This window comes from Pezoporus flaviventris, unplaced genomic scaffold (genome assembly GCF_033815535.1).
Source record: "Pezoporus flaviventris isolate CSIRO_AGI_PZ_B2104156 unplaced genomic scaffold, CSIRO_AGI_Pfla_v1 ptg000030l, whole genome shotgun sequence".
Taxonomy (NCBI): Eukaryota; Metazoa; Chordata; class Aves; order Psittaciformes; family Psittacidae; genus Pezoporus; species Pezoporus flaviventris.
In genome coordinates, this window is record NW_026892578.1 from 12095696 (window position 1) to 12123259 (window position 27564).

Below are 27564 nucleotides of genomic sequence, written 5' to 3' on the forward strand. Positions count from 1 at the left end.
AGCATATACAGTAAATCTACTTTCTTTCCAATGTATGTCCATCTGTGTCCAAAATTGGGTAGGTGGAGACTGTTGACAGATTAGAAGAACTAACAAAGCAATATTTACATTGTATTAATATCAGTATATCTACTGCCTGATTTTTGTCATGAGTCGATAGGCAAAGAGCTCCACTAGAGGCAGGGTTTCATTGTGGAAGGCGGAAGGGTTTCATTGTGGAAGGCAGCAGTGTTGCCTTGTCTGCTGCCAGAAGATGCTGTAACCATCACAGCAAGTGCATTTCTCTTCACATTCTTTCATGTCATTGTTAAGCAGTTACTAGTCAGTCCAGCTTTTGTTTTGTGGTTTGTGGTAGCAGAGCTGCACCTTGCTTGTTCGATCACCAGTGCAGTTTAACCTGGGCATGGAGTTAAATTCCTGTGAAATTCACCGTTATATGTGTCATTAAGCTTTTGTAGATTATTGTGCTAACTTTATGGCGTTTGCTGAAGAAAGACAATAGGTGATCATGTATCAAATCTGTTTTATTAAAGTTTCTGAGCACTCTGATACTGGTAGACACTGTTCATACACTGCTCCAGAGCTGTGCTGTTCGTGTCTCTAGATTTTTCAATTTGATAGAACCTACAATAGCTTGGGTTGGAAGGGACCTTCAAAGACCATCTAGTCCAAACCCTCTGCAATGAGCCAGGACATCTTCAACTAGATCAGATTGCTCAGAACCACATCTAGCCTGGCCCTGAAAGCCTCTGTGTCCTGGAAGCCTGATTTAGTGTATTGTAAAACCATCACAGTAGCTGTTGGCCTTTTGCCACTGAATTTTTCCCTCATATGTGTGACTATTCAAAGAATTATTATTTGCCTTTTATTCTTTTTTCTCCCCATTGTCCAAATGTCCTCACCAAGAGCATGGTGTTCTGGCACTTAAAACAAAGAGAAGTAGCTCAGTATAGATGAAATTAAAACTTTCCCTTCCCATGGGATATGAGAGTTCTGCAGCCAGACTAGAGGAAAAAAAAAAAAAATGAAGTAAAGGACGACTGACACTTTTTAAGATACTACCACCAAAACAATGCATTAAAAATAAACCAGTAGAAGAAGGAATTTCTTTCTTAAGTGAAAATTTATATGGTGTCTCTTTGGAAGAAAAATAAAAAAGAAACCAGCAAGGCTTGATTATGTGAATATTGGAGTTACATTTGCACTCTGAAACATACCTCAATTGCTAGATCATAATTTCAATCTCTCTTTTGCACTGAGATTAGTGAACGGAATAACACAAATTTTCAGGGTTTGAAGAGCTACCTCATTATTTTCTTCAGTCATCTAAGCTTCATTATTTTGTCTGTTTCCACTATTCAATTCAAGTGGCTATGTGACTGCATCAAGATGCCTAAGCAACTGCTGGAGATTCAGTAATGCACAAGAAAGCCTCTCTTAATCTAATTCAGATAATGTAGTGGAACATGTGGGACCTATACAGAAATGCACTCAAGGTGTTGTAGTCCTTTTCTTTCCCTCTCCTAGGTAAATGAAACCAGTTTGAACATCCAGATGTATTTACAGAAAATTAGAAAATAAGAAGCCTTTCTCAAATTAGATTTTGCTGTGACAATGAATGCGACTGTAACTGAGCCATGGTGGCTCAGTTTTTGAGGGTTAAAGTTAAGAAATGATGGAGTAATCAAAGTAGATGTCATAATCATTGCTAGGTCTTTGGTAGATGTACCAGAGAATTGGTTCATGCCACTATTTCAAAGCATAATCTTTCATGTCAGCACTTGGTTGGATTTTGTGGAAAGCTTAGAATCTACCATGTTGTCCATTTTGTTCTGCAACCTTGATGTTTCAGTACAGTCCAAGTTCCTGGAAGTCCTCAGTAAGTACATTAGTGCAAAAGATAAGTGATCTCAAGTTGAATGCATAGGTTTAACTTACCTTACTCATGGTTGCAGTTGCCAGCCATTGCATGCCTGCCAGGTTCTGCAAGTGGACAGTGCAGAATGTGAAAACAGCATTACGCTTAGCTCACCCTGTCTAAAAGGGCTGACTCAAAATGCTTAGAAGTCACTGCAGTCTGATGGAAACAATATAGTCTGACAAATAAAGAAGAAAATTTTCAAGAGAGTAAAACTCCCCTTTTCATGGTAAGACCACCCTGTTCTGTAAATAATTTACTTTGATAGTATTCTATAGCTGATCCATAGCACCATTCCTGAAGATATCTCATCAATAGACATCTTGGGGCTGGCTTATATTATGCTTCGTTCAGTAGACTTTGAGAATTAACTTCTCCTCAGAGCTTCTGAGGCTTTGGCAGTTAATGATAGGAAAACTAGCACTGAAACATTGGCCTGGGTGAGTGACCTGAGAGACCAGTATTATCCTACTTTATCTGTCTTTGAACCTTTAAAACTAATGTGCAGAAAGACTAATTAGAAGAGGACAGCTGAACAATTAATTAGTAGGGGAGTAAGCGCTACACTTTTCTCCTTGGCAGTATGGCATCTTCATGCAGCATGAAGTAATTTATGCTGTGATCGTGTGGCAGTAGCATGCTAACAGTTGGACTTGGTGAAAGTCTCGGTCTATCAGATATACATGCATACCCATCTGGCTCTCCATTTTCACATTGGCCAAAGCGAGCACATACTGATTCTGTTGGAGTAGACAACTCTGTGTTAGTAACTCCTGGTTCGTCTTCTACTCTGTTTTGAGGTTTAACCCCTCTCAGGTGCTGAGGGACACCATCAAGCAGGAAAACGGTTGCCTAAGGGAGGTGGCCCAGTCAATGAAGAGTTTTCTGCATATTGCTGATATTAACAGTTGCACTCCAGAATTAATTGAGGGCAAATGTAGTAAGAAGGAGCTGGTAATATACTGTCTGGCAAAGGACTGCAAGTAGCATTGCTCAGCAGTTAGATGTGTAATGCTGCTGTTGATATTCAAGCAGCCTTACAAATGCACTCTTTTACAGCATGCACAGGTATTTACTGTTTGACTACCATTTCGGTGACTCAGTTACAAAGGTAATAGCCTTAAAGTTGAGAATATAAGCAACTGGAAAACTTTGGGTATTTGTGCAGAGGAGGATTATTTTGGCTAAAGGTAAATATAGGTCTTCATAAAGCACTGAAAATCAAGAACAGCTTCTTTATAGGGCTCACCTTGCCACAGTGCTGATAAAGGAGAAAAGAGAGGGAATTTTGTATATATGAAAGCTTGACAGATGGATATCCCTATAGAATGGGATGCTTTTTTATTCTCAAAGCCTTTACTGCAGAGGCATCTGAAATGGCATCTCCTGCATGAAAGTCCACCAGTGTGCCACAGACATGATATGAAGGGACCACTTCTATCGGAGGAAGCAAGCATAATTCGGGCTGCAGACACGCTTGCTCCTGGGCCCCTTATGGAGCCTGCCAACAAGGGTTCCAATTAGTACCAGCTGCAGGCTGTGACAGTTTTAAACATTGACTTTCACACCATGCCAGACCTTTAAAAAAGAGAACATTTATATAAAGCGCTATTTGCTTTGACAGTAATTTTCTGTATGCTATTATTTAAGTTATTTATGTTCAAATCAGAGTATCTTTTCTCTCAGCTCTGTTTCAGCTACTGTTTGATCCTGCAGTGCAGTAATAATCTTGTGCTTATATGTTTTATATTTTATGTGGCAATGGTCATTTCAAGCATCCATTACTTGCAGAGTTTTTAGAGCTTAGACGTTTGAATAGTAATGCTATAAAATTCTCAGATTCTTGTGCAGATTGCTTCTGCCACAGCAAGTCCTCACATATTTAATGGCAGACTTAAATTTTAAGGACCTCGTGAAGCAGCAGGGCTATGCAAATTAAACTGTAGGGTTCAGAAGTTCACAAGTTGAAGTTGCTTTGATGTCAGGAGTATTTCACTGCATTGATAGTGAGGCCAAGGGCAGGTAATACTGTTAATAGCAGTAGAAGAAGCATCCACCATATTTCCAAATGTGAACCCTCTGCCTCCTGATGCCAGGGATTTCAGTACACCTTCCCTTGTCTCCAAAAATAAGACCTGAATGCCATGGGCTTTGTGTCCTATGCTGTCATCCCCAGAAAAAACAGCATCTAATCTGACGTTCCCATTTATCTCTTAGGTTGTTCCTCCTGTTTCTGCCCCCAAAATCAAGGCCTTGGCCTCATGTCCCGTCTTCTCTATCTATGTACCATGCAATGTTATCCTTCCTCCCCAAACTGGGATCTCACACTTCACCTTTGTAGTAGTGTACCTTATTTCATGAGCCTCTTGCTACATTTCTTGCCTGTTGCACTCCTGCAACTGTCTTTTGAGATGGAGTTCGGGATGTAATGCCACATGTGGCATACCCTGCCTTGTCTACGTAGCATGATGGCAGGAACAACCATCTCTAGTTGTGTACAGGATCTTCAGAGGGACTTCCAGATGTCAGTGCAGCCAGCTGGACAGGCAGAGACTGAAATTGCACTGCCACCCTTCAAAGCAGTTCTTGCACCATTTATTGACAGTCTTTTGAGAAAGTATAATTTTCTGCAACTGGAAAATATCCTCCTAGGCTTGGAGAGGTCAGATTCTTCACCTGCTGCTAAGACAACATTCATCTATGGAGAGATGCAATCAAGAAGCCAAAGTAATCTGCCTACAGCAGCATGGCTTCCAGCCTGGTTTAATCTATTGTAATTCTCAGTTAGAAACTACTGAGTCATGGAAACATTGCCTGTAGTTTGTGTGCTGCAGTGTTACCTTTGGAAACAGAAAGAGAAGAGCCCCACATGCCATGGCTCTTGCTAGAGGAATTTTAGCGTGTGTGTATGTGTGCTTGCACAGCACTGCTTCTCCTGTGCAAAAATAGCCTTGTGGAAAGGCACAGTCTTCTTAAAAGCTCTCTCACCCTATCCCTCTGTGTTGTTTCATGGGTGTCTGTCTGCTAGCTTATTAAAGTTCCCCTAGTTCACTCAGACAGGTTTACATCACCGGAAGACCCAGAGGCACACTGGTGGAGGGGGCTATGTGATAACCACAGAGGATGTGGTAATGCTGGGTTAAGATGGATGTACTCTGTCCCACCAAGGTCCTTCCAAGATGTCTCCAACACTGGAAATAAGTCTAGGCAGATCTCTGGGGCAAACTGTTCTTTTCCGCGGGAACCATGCCAAATGCAAGCTCCTACACTTGGGTCAGAGCAATCCCAGGCACAGCTACAGGTTGGGTGGAGAAGAGATTCAGAGCAGCCCTGAGGAGAAGGACTTGGGGGTTTTGGTCGATGAGAAAATGAACATGAGCCGGCTTCAGTGTGCGCTTGCAGCCCAGAAAGCCAACCGTATCCTGGGCTGCATCAAAAGGTGCGTGACCAGCAGGTCAAAGGAGGTGATCCTGCTTCACTACTCTTCTCTTGTGAGACCTCACCTGGAGTATTGTGTGCAGTTCTGGTGTCCTCAACATAAAAAGGACGTGGAACTGCTGGAACAAGCCCAGAGAAGGGCCACGAGGATGATCAGGGGACTGGAGCACCTCCCGTATGAAGATAGGCTGAGAAAGTTGAGGCTGTTCAGCCTGGAGAAGAGAAGGCTGCATGGAGACCTCATAACAGCCTTCCAGTATCTGAAGGGGGGGCTATAGATGCTGGAGAGGGACCCTTCATTAGGGACTGTAGTGATAGGGCAAGGGGCAATGGGTTAAAACTTAAACAAGGGATGTTTAGATTGGATATAAGGAAGAAATTCTTTCCTGTTAGGGTGGTGAGGCAGTGGAATAGGTTGCCCAGGGAAGTTGTGAATGCTCCATCCCTGGCGGTGTTCAAGGCTGGGTTAGACAGAGCCTTGGGTGACATGGTTTAGTGCGAGGTGTCCCTGCCCATGGCAGGGGTTTGGAACTAGATGATATTAAGGTCCTTTCCAACCCTAACTATTCTATGATTCTATAGCTGTTGTTCATGCAAAAGTCTGGAAAAGTGAAATTTAGAGTTTCCCTAGGTGAAGATAACTTCTGTAAAACAGATCTTTTGTAAAAACATATATACAGCTCAAATCAGAATGATCCTTTTGAAATAATTTTTAATGTACTACAATAGAGTGACTTTGCACACTGTTCATTATTACTGTCTTAATTGTCATAATATTGAAAGACATTCAAATGCTGAATTGTTTTTCTCTAGCCTAGATGCTAGAATTTGAAGATCAACTCCACTTTCCTTTGAATAGAGCGTTTGAAGTAACCTGTTACATTTTATAGTTAGGTTTTGACCCACTGATTTCTGTTTCCTTGCTTCAAAAATGCAGTGTGAAGCATACTGCAAATCATGGTATCACACTCCATAATTTGGAAATGCAGACCTTTCTTATCAATAGCAAGACCCAGAGGGAAACAGGATCCTGAAATAGCAATGAACAAAGCATTTCAAAACATGTTTCAGAATCTGATTTTCAGTATGAGTGAAACAGGGATGTTGTGGTTAAGAGAAAGATTTTTCTTAATTATATTCCCTGTAAATTGTAGTATTTGTTATATGTCAATTCTAATTTGTTCATCTTCCCTGATACAGAAACAAAGTACTCCTCTAGTATGTAAAATTGCTAAAAGATATTAAATTAGGGTATACAATAATTTTCCAGTCTCAGTTCTTGAGTACAGGTAACATATTTTCTCTTTATTCATATGCTATATTTGCTGTAGGATGCATACTAAAAACAGAGCCACTTATTCTATATGGTTTATATATTGGGAGTTCCCCCTATGGCCCTTGTCTGCCCTCACATGCAGTTAGAAAGAATTAGAAGAGAGAGATTTCCAACTGTAAGCTCACAGATAAAGTCAATAGCTGGCATTGTAGCTGAATGATAATGCCTCATGTAGCCTGATGTGTGATACTTAGTAATACAACTTTAACCTTTATAATGCACCTTAATTTGATTCTCAAACTATCTATATTCTCTCCTTGTTACAGCTTAAGTAGCTGTAAGGACTAGGGAGAACAGATACAAGCATGACATGGGGCACAGGGGAGGACAGAGAGATAAACTGCTGAAACTCCCACTGGAGTTTTCAAATGTAAGCCTTATTCTCACCATTTGCTTCAAATGTCAGGAAGTGAAAGAAACGTTACGATATTTTGTTGTGGTGTTGGTGTTAGCTGGTCAGATGGCAGAGCACTCAGAAGATCTGCAGCTGTTGTCCAAGCTTGGAGTTCCGTATGTTCTGTCTTGAGTAACTCTAAAAAATATGTAGATTTGAAAGAGAAATAACTAGGTTGTAGTTAAGTGAGTATGAAAGGTAATAAAATATCTGTAATATATGTTCTTTTATTTTTATTTTTGTCACATTCTTAAAGGCAGAAAGACATACCAGCGAGAAAGTAAGACTGCAATTGGGTATTTAGAAGTGGTTTAAAAGAAATAACTCACATTGAAGTGTTCTGACGTACCTAGTTTATGTAACTAATTAAACTGCTTACATGTTCTACTGGCACACATAGACATACATATTTATACATATATTTAAGCTATAAAACTTAGAGTTCACAGTACATGATCAGGTGATTCCATTGTTTTTCCATTATGAGGATATATAAAATTATGATGATAATATATATATAAGTAATCATAAATGGTATGATTGACAGTCTCCAGTACTGTGCAAGGGTTGTCATTTAGATATATTAGATTTGCTAACCATATTGGAAGTAAAAAGTAATGTGCTGTGGTATAGAGTTTTGTCATCATGAGTTGAGAAGGTTTTAAAATAAGCGGTAGAGTTGTGATTGAGTACTGCAGATCAAAATGCTGCTGATTAAACATTTATTTCTCCTTTAACTGTGCTGTGTTTTGTATATAGCATGTGTTTTACAGAAAATGTTTTCACTTATAATAAAGGGGACTGTATGTGTGCTTGACACTGGCTTTGTGTACGTGTAACATGCTTGGATCCAGATACTCCAAATGGCCTTTTTATAGTCTCAAGTGTTGAATGAATGGTCCAGGGTCTAGCACCCTTCCGATGCAAGTGATTATCTTCTAAGAAAGTCCTGTCCCCAAAATAAAACTTTTTGGTGTAAAAAAGCTCTTGTTAGTCTAGAATGAATCTGGCCCACATCAGCACCGAGACAGGTTTAATCCAAGAATAAGGAAGAGCTGAAAACCATTTTCAGAAGCTGATTTTCTCTTTTAAAGGTGCATCTCTTAAGGCAGCCAGAGCACAGGAGGGCAGGGTGGTGGTAATCTCATGTTTCACAAGAAACTTAAATTAGTGGGTTGAAAATAATTGAAGAGGTCAGTTGGGCATGTAGTAGTTATCCCAGAGCTGCAGTTAATCCCATAGCTAACAACCATGGACTTTTCTCTCTACTTGTATGCCTAGATTAATATCCAGATGACGAATTAGATAGATATGGATAGCATGGGACTGTGAGACTCCTGAAGTGAATTATGTTTCTTATCATGCATTTCTGATTCCCAAAAATGTGGTAGGTAGAATAGAAAAACAGTAGAGGGAATCCTGTTGTTAGCCAAAATAGACTGTATTTTTACAAAACTATAAGTTATAAACTCTTCAAGAATAACAGTGGAGAATAATAAATAAAGAAAAATTGTAGAGATTTCCAAAACTGTATCTTACAGACCTTAAAAATGAACTGTAAATTTTCAGAAATATGAGCAATGTGGATAAAGGCTGTTACATGATTGAATAAATAATTTCTGGAGTTTAGCTTTGGAACGTGTTTTATTGAAATGAAGAATAATAGTAAGAAATTCCTTAAAGTACTTATAATGATATCAAGAGGGGATAAAATTATACTGGTTTGTGGCAGAATATTTAATTTTCACCACATGTAGCGCTTTTTTTTTTTTAACTTTCGAACTTAATTTTATTTCTGTTCCAAGCACAGACAAGCAACCAAAGCCTTCAATCCCTCCTTTTGAAAACTCTTTTGTTTTTAATTTATTTTTTATTTTGAATATTTTTGAATATTCTTTTAGTGTAATGATATAAGTATTTAATAAGAGGAGAAAAAATTGAAGCTTAACAAATTCTTTTTAGTTAAGGGATATTTGGTCACACCTTGTCCCTTGCATGATTCATAGCTTTATCAGTGTTGTGAATATGCATATAATGTGACAGTGTATGAGACCAGTACAGTGTGATTTAGTTAGCTCTGCTGAACAGGTCAGGCATGCCAAATCAGTTGCACTTCACCTAGCCAGGCAATAAATCACATCAATAAGCAATTAATTGGGTTTGAAAGTAGTAAAACCAACAGAAAATCAACACCATCTCAACAAAATGGCAACTGGCCTTTTCTTAGCTAATATTGCCCTCAGCAAACATCTGACCAACAATGTAATAAGAGATATTGACTCTGGCTTTTCTTCCTTCTGCTACTTTAGCCTTAGTTTTCCCCAGTTATCCACCACCGCAAACTGCCCAACAGTAGTCAAAATAATATATATTTGTTATTTGTCTAGACAAATTGATCATATCAAGATTCCTAATAGTTTATTCTCCTTATCCTGTAAATCAGCTGGGGACTTTTAGAGCTGCTTATAGGTTTTCCATTTGCTGGTTTCATCCTGAAGAAGAGCTGTTCAATTTAAAAAAAAAACAACTTTCATTAGCTGTCTTGTAAAAACAAAAATTCTGATGGGTGTATTCACCAAATATTAAACTTTTATGAAGGTGTACTAGAGAAGAAAGGGGGGCTAAATTTTGTCATCATTTTCATTCTGAGAACACTGCTATCTTGATATAAATTTGGCATTAAGTGTACAAAAGCTAAATGGTATAAAATTTGACTTGCATTTGTAAAGGAGGTGAAACAAGTTTGTACTGTATAGATGCTGAACTGATAGGATTAATCAAATGTTATTCCATTCTTGCTGGAGAAAACCATTATTTCAGCATAGCATTCTCACTAATGAAGCAAATATTTCATAATATAAACCATAAAGTTAAGTCAATTCAATGTTTCAGAATGGGAAAAACTTGGGTTTTAACGTTCATTGTTATTTTGGCACATTACTAATCTCTGCAATTCTCTGCTATGTCAATGTAATAAACATTTTTCTGTATTACTGCAGTTTTCTCCATGAAAAAGAAAAGCTGGTTATCTGTAGTGAATAAAAGTATGAAATTTTACTTGATTTTACTTTTTTTTCTTCTTTTTATAGAAGCTGCAAAGAATCAATTCTCCTTACTGTTGTTCAACCTTACCCTGTAAGTATCGTCCGTGTTTTCTGAATTAGTTTCCTAGCAACATAGCAGCTTTTTTTCTTTCTTGCCTATATTCTGTCCGTGTCTCTACATTATCTGTGCAATAAAAAGAAATAAGTGAGATAAGGGCTGTGTGTCTTAAAGGTGATGGTTAGGACTGCATTATGGTGTCCTGTGCTCAAAAACTGCATTAGCAAGTTAAGTAATAATCGTTATCTTTAAGCTCATACCTGGAAGATAGGTAGAGCAGGACTCTCAGTTCTGCTTCGGTTTCTGTCCTGTTGTGCAGCTCCTGGCTTTTTCTTGATTCTGCCTCAGTCCCACAGAGCTATGTGCCATATCAAACCAGCTGTGCCTTAGGCAAAGGAGAGCTCTATCTGCATCTGTAGTGCAGGGTGTGTGGAGGTGGGGAGAGAGAAGATACAGACAGGCAATTGCATGAGGCTGTCATGAAGGGACTGGGAGAACTGCAGCTCATCTCAAAGACGGCTGATGTGACATGCCTTTGCACCTCACTCAGCAGTATACATGAGTGGGTTCCTGAACTGTCAGCTCAAACCCATCTTCCATGAAAAAGGAGGCAAGTCAAGCTGGGGGCAAAAGCGCCTCTCCCTCTTCCCATACACGTTTCCATTCACAGTCATGCATACCCTGCAGGCTGCTGAGGGGCCTCAGCCATGCATCAGAAGTGATTTCAGATTCAACAAGTCCATTCAGTAACCTGTTGGTTAGCCTGACACACAACAGTTTTAGTAAACAAGGGATAATTGCTTCCTCTTCACCCAAGAGGTGAGTTGGATTTGACACAAAGATGTGAAAATACGTCTATCTGATGAAGCTGCCGAAATACACATCTTGCAAAAGCAATGTGGCCAGTGCTGTGTGGCTTAGCCTTTCTGCTAGTTTAGAAGTGACCATGTAGTTGTGTTGGTTCTGTGCCTTTTCTAAAAGCACAACAACTAAATCATGAGGGAAAAGCACACATTCTGCAGCAAAATCAGGCAGGAGCTGCCATGCTGAATTAAGACCCCTGGCAAGAAGGTGAGCTGGGATCTGGTCAACCACCTTAAATGAAAGTGCAGGCATTGTCTGACAAAGCAAAGAAACCTAACTGTCTTTAAAGCTTGCCGGATTACAGGCAGTAGTTTTGATCACAGAGAAGATACATAATATTGGGGAAAAGAAATTCTAACACACTTGCCTTTTTTATGCTGCTTGCGTTATTTCAGCTGTTGACAGGCTTCATTCTTTAAATGTCAGGTGAAGAAAGGGCACATGCATTAGTATAAGTACGTATAGCCCTTAAAAGTGTACAGAAGAGTGTACCTGTCTGTGTTGTTCACTGTACTGCTAGCATAAGAGCAAGCCTGTATGTACTGAACATAAAGGAAGCTGAAACCCAGATGAACTGTACTCTCCATGCTCAGTGGGAGACCTTACAGCACAGGTGTGGTCCTCTCCTAGCTTTTGACCTGGAGAAGAAGGAAAGTCATAACTTGGTATCTTCTCAACTCTTTGGGCCCAAGGCCTGTTTCTTGGCTGACAAGGCACAAACTGCTCCTCTCATTATGTAGCAGCAAAACCTTAGACCAAAACTGACATACCTCTACATGTCACTGAGCTAGGAATGGCAATGAAACACTGCTGACGTGCCAGCCATTTGGGCTAATGTGTTTATTATATACGTGTACTTGTGTTGCCCCATTCTGGCATGCTGGTCAGAGACCCCTGCTCTACCGTGAGGGTGATGGACGTTTTATCTCCCAGTAGGCATGAAGAATGTCTGCCCAGGAATGTCTACAGAGCAGTCAAAAGATGTGATTGATGTATGCATATGAATGCTAGCTTTAATTTAGCCGGTTTTATTCTGAAGTCAGGGATGAGCTTAGTTAGGTGAGCCTCAACTTCAAGACTGTTGCACCCTGTAGATCTCCTCTGGTTTGTGCACTGTTATTGTCCCTACCTGTCCAGACCAGGATCTTGCAGTTTCATGGCATTCTTCCCTTACCACTTTCACGCCCAAGTTTTCCTGCAGTGGAAGTGAAGGCGTATATAGGGATGCGGAGCAGTTAGGCTCCTGCCAGGGTGTGTGATCAAGTTGGAGCCCTGAAGCATTGTAGGGTCTCTCAGTTTATGCAAACCCTGGGCTGTGAAGTTTCCTGGGTTCTTCTGAGTTGCCTTGAACATCTGGACCACGCTGGCCTGCATACTGTCACAACGTTACTGTCAGTAAGTAACTGAGCCTGTTAAGTGACATCCCACTCAGCTCTGCCATCCTCGGTGTTGCTGCACATCAACTATGTATCTGTCCTGGTCTTCTGGCAAATACATTTTGTCTTATGCTTTGGAAGCAATGTTTATCTCTTCAAAGGTTATGATGCACATGCGGTCCCTCCTTTTCTTTAATTTTGCCTCCTCCATTTTTCCTGTTACTATTTTGCCAATAAAACTGGGAAGATGAAGTAGAAACCAGACAATGGAAAAGTAAGAGCTTTTAAACCGAATGAACTTCTTCCCCATTCTTGGCAGAAATACATCTTTACAAATATTTCATTGATCCCTTTTCTTGATGGTGAACCTTTTTCGTTCTGTCGTTGCATGAGAAGTATCTGCCAAGATGGATTACAAGAATGTTGCTTCTGAATTTTTTTTATTTGGGCTATTTAGAGTGTGCTTTGTTTTCAAGCTTTCAAGTAACCATGCTTTATGAGTGCAGGTGAATGTAGGCATAATCTAAATTTATAGTACTCTGTAGTTCACTTAGTACTACTTGAAAGCTTTGTGGATCAGTTTTGCTTAAGTGCATTCAGTTTTGTTTAATGCTTAAACTCATTAAAATTTAATTTTACTTAGGACCAAACCAAAGCATTAGGCTATTCTTTTCTTTCTATCAATCTACAAATCTCTGCTAGGTTCATATCACCACTGCTCATAATGAGGTCACTGAACAGCTAGAGTAGTTCAAGCAGTTCAGGGTTTTGATTTCTGGAAATAGAGCATTTGATTATCATTTCTGACTATTTTGTTCTGTAAATGGACTATTATTCTGATTATTACCTTATTAAGTTTTAAGCATTACTCAAGTCAAATAACTTCCTTGGTTTTATATCTGTTCAGATTTTATGGGTAGAGATCATTTCATAGGTTGCTTTCACAATTAATCTATTAAGCTTTTTGGGTGTAGTTCAGACCCAACTGAGATCTATGTCAATTTAGCTGTGCATAAGTTCTGCAGTGGAAAAAGGATAAGATCTTTTTCTGCTTTGAAAGAGATGCTTCTTGTTAGAACAGTTATATGTCTGAGACAAAATGTTTGCAGAGAAACTACAATAAATAACACTTATTTATGGATTGTAATGATTGTGGCAATGATCTTATTGAGAGTCTCACAGTATTTTTCATGCTGCTTTCCTTCTGGAGTCATGTAATAGCAGCAGCTACCATATCTAGACTTGTGGTTGTAGAGAAGGATATAAAAAAGAAAGAGGGCTGTCATAAAGACTTCAAAATCTAAAGTGAAAGAGACTACCAACGTGTAGTTTAAGAAATCATTTGGAAGTCAGACACGAGCGTTTTGAACCAGGTTATTTTTGATTGCTTGAAGATCTGAAGTTTCTGTAGAAATTACAGCTTTTTTCTTTGAATGTTTATATTTTTTACAGTCATCCTGAGGACCTTTTCCACTGTGTAACTTCCACATCAGCTTTTTTTTTGGCATGGTCAGTTCTATACATAGCTTTAATCCTACACAGGATATGATTACGGTGTGATTAATGACAAACTTGCCATCACTGGGTTGCCTCCTGAAAGTGCTGGCTTGTCTATGGCCACTATTCAACTCATCTTTGCTGTTTGAAGCAGGCTCTTCTCATGTCAGACCTGTGCTGTGCGTCCTTTCTTCTTCAATTTGTGTGTGGTGCAAACCCCAGTGAGCACTGCTGCTCCTGAGCTTTCTTCCTGGAGGCCTAAGAGGGCTGTATGCGTTTTTCGACAGAAAGACTGTGAGAAAATTCCATGTTAATTGTTTCAGTAAAGTGGAAAAGAGCCCCTCTGCTCTTCACCCTGTCCACCATTTTCTCCTTGTAGTTCTCCCTTTCCTCCCCTCCTCCTCAGGGGCCATTAGGTCTCTTTTCCTTCTTCATTAGCCCTTTACCCCTTCTCAGGTACATTATCATTCATATAGTGCTTCATGGTACTACTAGCCTGGGTTTGTATGGGGTGAAGATTCCCAAAGGTCCTCACCCTTGCAGAGCTGTAGGGCTAGAAATAGTATGGCACGTCTGATCTCTTGCACTTTTCTGCACTTGATTAAGAGCGGTAATCATGAATGTAAATCATGAATGTAAAGGAGTAATCTGTGAGATTCTGGAGAAGCAGAATCCCAAAAGGCTAGTGGAGGGGGTTTTATGGAGCACCTCCACATTTAATAACAGATAGCCCAGGCCCATCTAGTCACAAGATGAGCTGAAACGGCTGCATGTTACATAGTGTCTGAAGCTGACCTATGGTTTCACTTATGGTTTTGAGGCAAGCACAGTAAACCAGGCTGTCATTGACTATAGTTGAAATGGATTGGATTTTCTCAGTACCTACATTAAAGTAAGGTTTTGCTGTTCCCCATCTTACAGGTATATGCTATGCACATATGTAACCAATCATCAGACTGTGGTAACCATCTAAAAATAGTAACATATAAATAATGCAAATAGTAAAATATAATTGTCTATGGTAAGTCATCAACTTTTAAGACAGAACTCAAATCTGACCGCTATTTCAGCAATGAAATTTGTGCCAAGAATTTAACAAAGAAGTACTCCTGATGATGACCTGTCAGTGCCCTATGGTTATTGCGAGTTACTGCACAGTAAAACTTCTCCATATTATTTTTTCTGTGTCCCTACTTGCTCTTCTACAATGCTCTTGTGAGCCAGTGTAGTTGTTTCAGCCTCTGTCACACCTATGAATGGCAGTAGTTAGTTTGCCTTTGGGCATTATGTACTGTTACACTTAATAAATTTAATTCTTCCTCTGATTCATGTTTTATTTGCTTGCTAAATTTTGTCTCATGTAATTGCCTTCAGGGGTAGACCAAAAAGCGAACACATTTTTGCATTTGTGCTATTTTTCCCTTATTTCATAACATAATATTTCATATTAAACTGATGACTGATTTTAAGTAACAGCTTAAAATTGATTGCATACGTACAATCTCTGACTATTTAAAACTGTGGTATATCTGTCTGATATTTACACTTGTCACAGAGTAGGTTTTCTTTTCACCTTATGATTGTGCCACACGGCTGTCTTGTTTAAATTCTTCATAGTAGCTCAGTACTACACTAATGCTCTTCTAAATGCTGAATCCTTCTTTTTCTTGAGCATGAGTAAAGGTTTTGTTGTCGCAGCACCTCTGCTGGCAAGAGCACTCAAAGGGGCTTTTACCCCTTTCTGTCAAAATGTAGGATATTGTTTCTAAGATCTATCAAAAAAGGACCTGCTGTAATGCTGCTGACAAAAGTGGGATCTAATTTTGAAAAGTCCAGAAAATGAGAAAAATACAGCATTTCTCATGTTTTGACCCTGCTGATGGGATGCCCATTGATTGCAGTCCGTAGTAGGTAGGGCTCAAAGGACAGTCTCAGTCTTCTGAGACTCTATCATTTCCTCCAAGCAAACATCTATGCAATACTTCATTTCTCTTGTTAGCAGTTTCCCCAGGTAGTGTTGAAATTATCAAATGAATTTTTACTGAATTCTCTGTAAACAAGTAAATATTAGTACAGAAACTGATAGATCTCAACTTCTAACAGGAAACAGTGCTTAGGTCACACAGTGTGAAGTTTGTGGGGTTTTGAAATAATTCTACTCCTTTTTAAAATATGTCTCCTCATTTTGCAACAGTCACTCTAATTAAGTTGTTTTTATCTGTGACAATGCAAATACTTTACTTGCAGTGAAAAATGTTCTACATCAGTGTAAACACCTCCTGCTTAAGGTCATTAACTGAGGCTTCCATTTGGCTAAAAGACAGAATACCAGAAACAAATGAAATTGGCACTCTGAGGATTGTTAATTGCTAGTATTTTTCACCTACAAACCTGAAGACATTAAAACAGAATAGAGCAGCATATCATCTTGCTGATGCTTTGTTAGAAAAGCAAGTTTAAACATTCAAACACAACTGTTTTTCCTAGGTATTTTCCACACTCTTTTGAAACACTTCATTTCTTAATGAGAAAATGTCAAGCGCCAAGATGATGCAGAGGTAGGAGCAATTATACTGTGCAGTTAAATGCAAAAGCTGTGCCACTACTCAAACATTTAACCAGTAGAGAATGTTCCCCCAAATACCTGGCACAGCTGTTCTACGTTTTCTTACACCCCTGCTTCATAGTTTGAAGCTTTTTAGAATGCAGTCTGCTTCCAGGCTCATCCAGGGTCAGAGTCCTAACCAGGTTGCCACAGCAGGCATGGGAAGGGAGGGAAGCCCCATGTTTTGTGGCAGACTGCGGTGTGCTTCCTTGGCTATGCAATATGTACATTAAACCCCGTGTGCCTATGGGATTCTTGGGAACTCATGTATATTCAAATCATTCAATTGTGTTGGGCTCTGCTATCACATTTTTGCGATAACATAATTTAAATGTTTATGCCCTCCACAGGTGACTTTTGAGGCATAGAAAGGAAAAGAGAGAGGTTATAGAGAGGTTTTAGAGCACAACAGAGCCATGCAACAGTTTGCCAGATTTGCTGTATGGGAAGAACCTTGTCAGAACCTGGAAAAAAATTTAGCAGTCTGCCTGCAAAGAAAGGCCAGACTGGTGACTCATTGGCAACCATGGAACAGGAGCAAACTGTAAAAAGCCTCTTCCAACAAGAAGAGTAAATGAAAGGCACCCTTTTCCCCTTTCTCCTTGCAAGGCAGAGGCAGTAGCCTACTGCTGTAGCTGTGCTGCCCTGTGGCAGTGGGAATCAACAAATTGCAAGATCACATTATTTGCATGACATATAGACTATCCCACTTACTTACACACAGCAGAAAGGGACTATGTAGGGAGGGATATTAGAAAAGGCATTTGTAGAACTGTCATATTAATCATACTAGTATGGTATACTGTGCCTTTCTAGGCATTCATCTTTAGAGTACAATATGTAAGCATGCTTCTTCAGTGTTTCCATGTTGTCCCTTCTTGCTGAAGAAGCATTTTGGGTCCCCAATACTGAGACATCAACTTTACTTCTTTTTTTTTATCATTCTTTCTTTCTTTTCGGTGTTTCTTTCAAATCTGCTTTTTTCAGCACTGGCTTTGGAAGCTGAGCTTCGTTTGATCTTGGTATTGAATTTTCTGTCATTTACTGTTCCTGATTAAAAAGATGTATGGTCATAGCTCCTAGAGAAGAGGTAGGAAAGAATGTACTGTAAAAGTGAAGAAGCATTTATTTTTATTTCTTGGTTCTATTTTGTGCTCCAGGAATTATTGGATGGCTCTGATATTTCCTGGGAGAATGTGGCATCTTTCATTCCCTGTTCACTGGTTGATACCAAGCCTATGGTAACAGTTACCATGTTTTTGATGTAATAATAAATCAGTGGCATACAGAAATAAGCTAGAGACTTCTTCCTGCTAGTTACTAGAAAAAGGCTTCTTCATCACAAAAAAAAAAAAAAGAAATAACCTTTAAGGCAGTTTCAGTAATGACAAGAGCACGTGGCTTTGGACTACTCCATCACTCCTGCAGGTTGTTAGTTGAGTCAAAATTTGAGTGATGGTGACAAGGGTTTCTGTGTTTACAAGCTGTCATGCTGCACTGCTAATAGGAAATTATTCCTGGATCATCATAACTGATGTCTACACTTATTTCTCAGTGGCAAACCAGCATGCATTAGTCTTTTCAGTATCCAAAACTGGTAAACCACTTCTCGGGAGCTAGAATATGATTCTGAAGATCTTAAGTCGCATTATACCAAAACAATGGACCAAAACGTGGCCCAAAGAAGCCCACTGATTTTCAGCCACAGCCAGAATTTCTTCCATTGCTCATTATCCTGGTTATGGAGTTAGGCAATGCCAGAAGCACTGTGTTTGTAACTGACTTGAAAATAAAACTGCCTTGCTTCTGCTAATGAAAATGGAAATCCCACTGATGATGAATATTGAATTTGTTACTAAAAAGAGGTTGTTAGTCAAACTCCTCAAATAGAGAGAGAAATTTTTTTCCAAGGGCTTAACACTTGATCACAGGTGAGTCCATTGAATAATGTAGTAGGCAAAAGTCAGTTGGGTCCCAGAAGAAAACTAGGAACATTTATAGACTTCTAATTCATGAAGTCCCACAACGTGTCTAATCTATTGAAGGCAAGCCTTGCAGAGGGTGTATGAAGGGGGTATGTTCAGCGGAAACTTGCTGGCATGGTGCACATGCCTTTTGGTGCTTCTAACCTGTGGTTTGAAACGAGTTAAAATAGTGAGAATGCCACTGCACTTGGAGAACTCTCAGACACTTCTTTGGCAAAAGCTGTGTGTGTGTCTATATCCAGTGGATCATGGATTATGCAAAAATTATCCATTCAGTGTTTGAAGGGTCACTGGCTGGTCACTGGTTGTTGTCTGTTCATGCAAATAGTTTGGTTAACAGCAGTCATTGGGGAAGCACTGCAAGGACTTTGTATGTACAGTGAGAGCCCTTCTCATCACTCCAGTCTGACAGTGGGGTAACTTTCAGTATGTGCAGTATGCATCAGTGATTCCTTATATGTATATACATATGTATTGTCTCAGGAAGCATTATGGTTTGACTGTATTTCCATTCTTCAGTATGCGGTGCTGATGTGTACATGGAGCCGCCAGTGTGTGAGAAAGAGGGGAATAACTGAAAAAGGAAAGAAAGGTTTGAACTTGAAAGTATGTGATATGTTTTGTCATCATTTTTCCTTCCAGTCTCCTAAATCAGCTTTTATTAGTGCTGCAAAAAAGGCAAGATTGAAGTCCAATCCTGTCAAAGTGCGCTTCTCAGAAGAAGTAATTATCAATGGCCAGGTGTCGGTGAGTATTCCAGTATTTAAACTGAGGAAGGACTGAGCATTTCATCCAAAGGTACACCTCAAGACTGTAAAGCGAGGGAATTACATGGTAGGACCAGTGGCTGTAGGCCTGCAAAGGGAAGGAGTTCTCTGTTTCAGAAGTTTCCATAAGATGTGTTTTTAAAGTCCACTGAGCCCATAATATTGTGAAAAAAAAATTGTCCCTTCTTAATATAAAATTAAAATGCTAGTGAATGTATTTTGTGGTGATAGCACATGTATGTCTGTCTTTATAGTCTTGGTAACACTTGTTTGGGTTTGGTTTTTTTGTTTTTTTTGAGAGTAATTTTGTAGTGGGAATACCCATAAACTCAAAAGAAGTAGCATGTCAGGAAAACAGACTAACATTACCTTACAGACCTCTTTAAAATTTGGTTTTATCTATTTGAACTTGCTGTTTTCAGCCCTCAGGCAAGCTCAGCCTTCCTCTGAGAGGCACTGAACTCCTGGCTCATTTTCATAATTTGACAGAACACCGTTCCACACCAATGTCTTTATCCAACTCTCTTCAAAACATAAATTGATACTGCGTTTTGTTAAAAGCAATAAAGCAATTTCTGCTTTCAAAACAAAACAAAACAAAACAAACCCAACCCAAAAAAAACCAACAAAGAAAACAAGCAAGAAAGCTTTATTTTCCTTCCCTTTACTGATTTATTTTACTATCCTTGTTATGAATTGTCACAATTAAGTACAATGTTATATATTACTCTTCTTAAATGATGACAGACATTAGCATTTAATATCCAGCTGTAAAGAGAATGTAAAATATCTTGATTGTAATTCTTAATAATGGATCTGCAGTTCCTGTTTTCTAGATTGATGACACTGAATTGCTCACAATATTCAGAGAAGCAGTAATCTGTTTTTCTGTTTTATTTTAAATGCTTTAGAGGTAGCATTTATTGTCAATGAGCTAGAACTTAGGGAAAGAAAATAATCAAAACCAGACATAAGATGCATGTGAATAGCTATATTTTTTTCCTGCAAAGAGACCTATAGAGTACAGCTGTAATGAGCATAGGTAGACACTTGCAGGGCAGTGCTAACTCTGTTTTCATTTTTAGCCAACAAACACCTTTTCAATTGTTACCTATCTACCTGAATTATGTCATTTTTTATAGAACAACATTTAGATTTCCCTTGTTACGTGTTGTAATCTGATTCACTGATTTGCTTGGCAGGAAACAGTTAAGGACAATTCACTTCTTTTCATGCCAAATGTTCTGAAGGTATACCTTGAAAATGGACAAACCAAATCTTTCCGTTTTGACTGCAGCACTTCCATAAAGGTAGGCTACATATACCTTGGTGTGCAATGACAAGAATACCAGTTAACTGTTCTCAAGACCTTCAGTAATTATAATTTACTTGGAATGCTTTAAGAACAACATTATTAGTGTGTTCATGGGGCTGGACTCATAGTTCAGAAATAATGAGGGTTTGGTCCATTTCTCTGCTCTAAAAACACATTGTATTGTCAAAGAAGAAGTAGAAGTGATCATTTGAATGTGCCTGGAATGCAGTTAAAATTGTGTGGTTCTATTGTTTTGATATGCTGCCAAGTACTAGCATGATTTGTCAGCAAAATTCAGGAACTAAGAAGATTAAGATGTTGGTTGCTAATTGAATATCATCTGGCTTGTCATCCAGTGAACTCGGGATGGGGTATTACAGGGTTATGCTGGTGATAAATTGCTAGTCTCAGTGTAATGCCCTCTGTGCTTTCCATAGCACATTTCACATACAAATATAAAGAGGCTAAGGCCTGGCACACAACTGAGGCTGCTAGGGAGTGTCTGTGGTGCTATTCCTTGTAGTTTCCTAAACTAGAGACTTTATGGTGCCTGTATGTGCCTTGGAGCATTAACCAGCACAAGTAGTGCTGTTGGGCATGCTGCTAGTCTCTCAAGCATTTTTGTTTGGGTGAGCTATTTTTAACAAAGATTGGTTATCAAATCTAGTTCACTGCCCAGTAGCATGCATGCTTGGGACACTGAGACAAGAGAGATGCATGGGTGTGAATGATCAGTGAAGGCTAAGGATGCAATTTTGAGCTGGACTGCCAGCTTTTGCTCTTTTTAGGGGATTGTAAAGCTATAAATATTTGAATAAAGGCTGATTTTGTGCTCACTGTGGTTCAGCAGTATGCTCAATTGGTTAGACTAGCAAGCAGAGTGATTTAGTACGTTAAACAAGAGGAAATTTATTTCAGTCTCAAGGCAGAACAGATATTGAAGTTATATTTAAAAATGGGGTGCAATATCTGTTTATAATTCATATATATGGCTTAGGCATAAATAGAGTGCAGGCAATGGATACAGGCTTCCATTCTACAGCCATGGGATACTGAATTCCTGAAGTCCATTTGATGATTTGGCTGGGTGAAAAAACAGGAGACATTATTCATGTGGGTAGTGTGGTCTCCACACCCTTCTGAGGCCAATAAGCTCACTTTCCACTATTTTCCTTAATGAGCATAAAACCAACCAACCTATCCCAGGACACTTTGCCTCTAAAGGGCAGTCATTGGCCATTACATTACCTTAGTTTTCAGTAGTTCTCTCATGGGTTTGTTAGGTACTATAAGACCATATATCTTTGAAGTCATTTGTACAGATGCCCATGTGGGCTTAGCAACCTAGGTGTACTGATGTTGTAAGCCTGCTTTGACCTTAGTCACTCTGACTATTTGTAGGATTAACTTTTTTTGCTTCACTCTGACTATTTGTAGGATTAACTTTTTTTGCTTCTAATTCAGGCAGTTAAATATCCTGTAGCCTGCCCAGCTGTATATTACACATTCTTGCATGTTTGTCTGGGTATATTCCTCACTGTGGATGGGCAGGTGTGGGAAGGTGTGGTTTTCTTAAACTGAGGTGAAGTAGAAGTGCCGCAGTTGGGTCAAGGCAAATGCAGATTTTTTTCCATCCCTACCAGTCCCGCAACTCACCACTTAACAACAAGGGTGCAACCAGTGCCTTACCTGCAGTCCTTGCTTTCCTTATTGCTGAGACCTAGCACCAGGGCTGAGTTATTGAACAAGAGTATAGGCTAGCAAAAAACATGGCAGCTAACCAAAAACGGTGCCATCACTGGCCCCTCTTAAAAACTTACATGTAATATTATGCCTCTTCATGTTACTGTTATGCCTCTTGTCTTTGAGCATAGAGCATAAATAAAAGTAGATTTAATGTATGAACATTACATTCACCATTAGTCAGAATACTGTAATATTAACCTCCATTATTCAGAGTGGTTTCTTGAAATACATTAGTCTTAAGTTCTTTACGTTGTACAGAGTTGTTCCCATCCTCCTCCATATATCTTTCATCCTTCCACCAATCTGGTATTGGTTTTCCATAAGCAAACTGTAATTGATCAATCAATCTTCCTAAATTATGCTAAAACTCTTGGATTACTGTTAGTTATGATCTCTTAGTAAGTCCTATCCATCTGGGTACTTATGTATACCTAGAAATCTTTTGGATGGGTAGAAATGCTTCAATCTTTTCACCAGCATAATGTGAAGCTATTTTTAACCGATGGGTTATTATATATTTCATTTTCCTGCTACATTCACTGAACCAAAAGATACTTTGCCAGACTATATTGTCTCTGCATATATTTAATTTACAAAACTTTCTATGAAAGTAGCATGGGGAATGGTTGGGTGGTTTTGTGAGACAGTTTGTTTAGCTGTTATTTTAGAAACAATTGTTCTTAAATTTTCAGTTATTATTAAACATAATCCAATGTGAAAAAAAAGTAATTAAAAGTCTCTGAAAATGGGGTTTATACTATAAATTAACATGGTCCCTGAATTTAGAGGTTTTGTTCTGCACAGTCATCATTGCCATTGACTTTTCTGTCAACATTTAAAATGCAAGAAGTGGACTTCAAGAAAAACCCTTGCCATAGAACAAATAAAGGACATTCTGGGTTGTTTTTATTTTTTGTTGGACATACACATTTTGTTTGTGCTGCTTGGTAGCCCTGCCCCAACTGAAGGTGAAGAGATAAGCAGCAAGACTGTCTCTCCTTTGCTGATGGAAAGGTTTTATTGCCAAGGAGACAGAGGGATATGATTTAAAGCTACACAAGTATAATTTGCATGTTAAACTGCACAGGAAGTTGTCCATACACAGCACCTCCATGTATATACTTCTCATGTGCATACCTTATACCATCTCAGGGGTGTTTGAAGATAAAGTCACTGATTTTTCACTGGGTGAATGTGTGTGATGTCCTGTGTATTTGTGCAGAGCATACAAAACGCAGCCGTCTTCCCCTTTAACTTCTGGGCTTCCACTCTGTGCTGGGTACATGCAGTGTGCATGGCGGTAAAGAACTGGGTCACAAGCACTGCATGAATTTAAGCACATTTATAAATCTTTTGTTAATTAGGATGTCATCTTAACACTCCAAGAAAAGCTTTCCATCAAATGTATTGAACATTTTTCCCTGATGCTGGAGCAGAGGATTGAAGGATCTGGGACGAAACTCCTTTTGCTACATGAACAGGAGACTCTAACTCAGGTTTGTGTAATAACATGTGAAAGCAGATATTAATGAAATGGGTTGATCAGTATATTATCCATCTTTTTCATTACTCAAGTGAGTTAACTGGAAGATTTATGGTTTGATGCAGTCTACCAAATAAGAATGGTATTCAGATGTAGTTGTAAGAATCAGGTTCTCACAGAAAACAATTATTTTTCTATTATATAGGCATCATATTTCATTGCTTCATTTGGCCATTAAAAAGTTTATAAAAGATCAGAGTGAAAGCTATTAAAAAGTTATCAAGCCTTTCTCATTCATATTGTATGTGGCCCAGCTAGTAAACATTCTCAACAGTTAGAAAACCCATTACAACAACTCTTGAGAACCACAGTCTGCCCAAATTCCTTTAAAAACTTATTTTCATCTTTGCTTCCTATCTAATTATGTAGATGTGTATCTGGGTGTCGTGGTTTAAACCCAGTCAGGTAACTTGTTCACTCACTCCCAGTGAGTGGTGCCGAGCTGACAACAATCAAGGTCCGTGTTCGTCTCCCCCCCCCTCCCTGCACCGGGGCTCTCCCCTTCCCCGCTCCCAGAGGAACGGGGAGGAGGATCGAGAGAGTGCAACTCCTACGGGTTGAGACAAGAACAGTCCAGCAACAAATCACCACCGCTACTATCAGCTAAAACAATGATAAGGGAAAATAACAAGGGAAGAGAATACGATACCACCGGCCAAGAAAAAGAGTTCCACCCGGAAGCCCCTGTCCTTCCGGGTAACTCCCAGTTACCCCCCACCCCGGGCATGACGTGCTGTGGTATGGAATACCTCCCCGGCTAGCCCGGGTCAGGCGCCCCGCCTCTGCTTCCTCACAGCCTCCCCTCTTCCCTGGCAGAGCATGAGCCTCACAGAGTCCTTGGTCAGGGTAAACATCACTTAGCAACAACCGACAACATCGGCTTCACCAACGCTGTTCTCAAAACTAGAAGTCAAAACACAGCACTGCACCAGTTAACACAAAGGAAAAAACATGATTGCTACTGCTGAACCCAGGACATTATCCACCCCTTATTCCATACCATTCACGTCGTGCTCAGATCCCACATTTTCAATACACCATCGCTCTCCCACATATATACATCCATATACATACAGACCAAGAGGAAAAAAAATCATTTTCTTAGTGCATGGACCAATCCCTATAATGCTGCCGAGTCCATCCGGTCCATGATGTTCCAAGTTCATTCTCTGTTGGGATGATGGCTGGAGGGAAGTCAGGGCCAGTCGCTGGTGACCTGGAGACATCTAGTTGATGGGCTATAAAAGCATTACACAGCAGGCAACAGCATACAATTGAGTTCACTGGCTGTTTTCCCCTAAAATCAAATCCCCTTGAGGTATACATCGGACTTCCCCATCTTCCCGCATTACCCACCAAGTATATCCAGGTCCCTGAGCAAAAGCAATCCCACGAGTGGGTTTGCCTTTACCTGAAGCAGGAATAACCCAGACTGTCTTCCCCAGCAAATTCTTCATATGCACCACGGGAACTTTGTCCCCCTCTACAATATGTAAAAGTTCTGACTGGGCTGGGCCAGCCCTGTTGGCAGATCCTCTGGTGTTGACCAACCAGGTGGCCTTTGGTAAATGTGTATCCCAATGCTTGAAAGTTCCCCCACCCATCGCTCTCAGTGTAGTTTTTAACAGCCCATTGTACCGTTCGATTTTCCCAGAGGCTGGTGCATGGTAGGGGATGTGATATACCCACTCAATGCCATGCTCTTTGGCCCAAATATCTATAAGGTTATTCCGGAAATGAGTCCCATTGTCTGACTCAATTCTCTCTGGGGTGCCGTGTCGCCACAAAATCTGTTTCTCAAGGCCCAGGATGGTGTTCCGGGCAGTGGCATGGGGCACAGCGTATGTTTCCAGCCACCCGGTGGTTGCTTCCACCATGGTAAGCACATGGCGCTTGCCTTGGCGGGTTGGTGGCAGTGTGATATAGTCAATCTGCCAGGCCTCCCCATATTTATACTTCAACCATCGTCCTCCATACCAAAGAGGCTTTAACCGCTTGGCTTGTTTAATTGCAGCACATGTTTCACACTCATGAATAACCTGGGCAATAGTGTCCATTGTTAAGTCCACCCCTCGGTCACGGGCCCATCTATATGTTGCATCTCTGCCCTGATGGCCTGAAGTGTCATGGGCCCACCGGGCCAAAAATAATTCACCTTTATGTTGCCAATCTAAGTCCATCTGAGCCACTTCTATCTTAGCCGCTTTATCCACTTGTTGGTTGTTCTGGTGTTCCTCAGTGGCCCAACTCTTGGGTACATGGGCATCTACATGACGTACCTTCACCACCAGGTTCTGCACCCGGGCAGCAATATCTTTCCACAGTGCAGCAGCCCAGATGGGTTTACCTCTGCGTTGCCAGTTGCTCTGCTTCCATTGCTTCAACCACCCCCACAGGGCATTTGCCACCATCCATGAGTCAGTATAGAGATAAAGTACTGGCCACTTTTCTCATTCAGCAATGTCCAGGGCCAGCTGGATGGCTTTCACCTCGGCAAATTGACTCGATTCACCCTCTCCTTCAGCAGTTTCTGCAACTTGTCGTCCAGGACTCCATACAGCTGCCTTCCATCTCCGATGCTTTCCCACAATACGGCAAGAGCCATCAGTAAACAAGGCATACTGCTTTTCACTTTCTGACAGTTTATTATATGGTGGGGCCTCTTCAGCACGCACCACCTCCTCCTCTGGTGACATTCCGAAATCTTTGCCCTCTGGCCAGTCCATGATGACTTCTAGAATGCCTGGACGACTGGGATTTCCTATTCGAGTTCGTTGGGTAATTAGTGCAGCCCATTTACTCCATGTAGCATCAGTTGCATGATGTGTAGAGGAGACCCTGCCTTTGAACATCCAGCCCAGCACGGGCAGCCGGGGTGCCAGGAGGAGCTGTGCTTCAGTGCCAATCACTTCCGAAGCAGCTCGAACCCCTTCATAGGCTGCCAGTATCTCTTTCTCAGTTGGGGTATAGCTGGCCTCAGATCCTTTGTATCCCCGACTCCAAAAGCCGAGGGGTCGACCTCGAGTCTCCCCTGGAGCTTTCTGCCAGAGGCTCCAGGTAGGACCGTTCTCCCCAGCTGCAGTGTACAGCACATTTTTTACATCTGGCCCGGTCCGGACAGGTCCAAGGGCTACTGCATGAACTATCTCGCGTTTAATTTGCTCAAAGGCTTGTTGCTGCTCAGGGCCCCATTTAAAATCATTCTTCTTCCGGGTCACATGATAGAGAGGGCTTACAATCGAACTGTAATTTGGGATGTGCATTCTCCAGAACCCCACTGCACCCAAGAAAGCTTGCGTTTCTTTCTTATTAGTTGGTGGAGACATTGCTGTTATCTTGTTGATCACATCTGTGGGGATCTGTCTACGTCCATCTTGCCATTTTATTCCCAAAAATTGAATCTCCTGTGCAGGTCCCTTGACCTTACTCCGTTTTATGGCAAAACCGGCTTTCAGCAGGATTTGGATTATTTTCCTCCCTTTCTCAAAGACTTCTTCCGCTGTATCGCCCCACACAATAATGTCATCAATGTATTGCAGGTGTTCTGGAGCTTGCCCCTGTTCCAGTGCAGTCTGGATCAGTCCATGGCAAATGGTAGGGCTGTGTTTCCACCCCTGGGGCAGTCGGTTCCAAGTGAACTGGACACCCCTCCAAGTAAAAGCAAACTGGGGCCTGCAC

General features: G+C 40.4%; 1 protein-coding gene across 7 annotated transcripts in view; it reads left to right on the forward strand.

The window, feature by feature from the left end:
• Positions 1 to 27564, forward strand: part of FRMPD4 (FERM and PDZ domain containing 4) — a 310340-nt gene that overhangs the window by 262259 nt on the left and 20517 nt on the right. For all 7 annotated transcript variants that reach the window (XM_061459914.1, XM_061459908.1, XM_061459909.1 and 4 more), the window contains 4 exons: positions 10176 to 10221; positions 19158 to 19262; positions 20485 to 20592; positions 23708 to 23839. In XM_061459914.1, coding sequence (XP_061315898.1) covers positions 10176 to 10221; positions 19158 to 19262; positions 20485 to 20592; positions 23708 to 23839 — 391 coding nt within the window. The remainder of the gene's footprint in view (positions 1 to 10175; positions 10222 to 19157; positions 19263 to 20484; positions 20593 to 23707; positions 23840 to 27564) is intronic.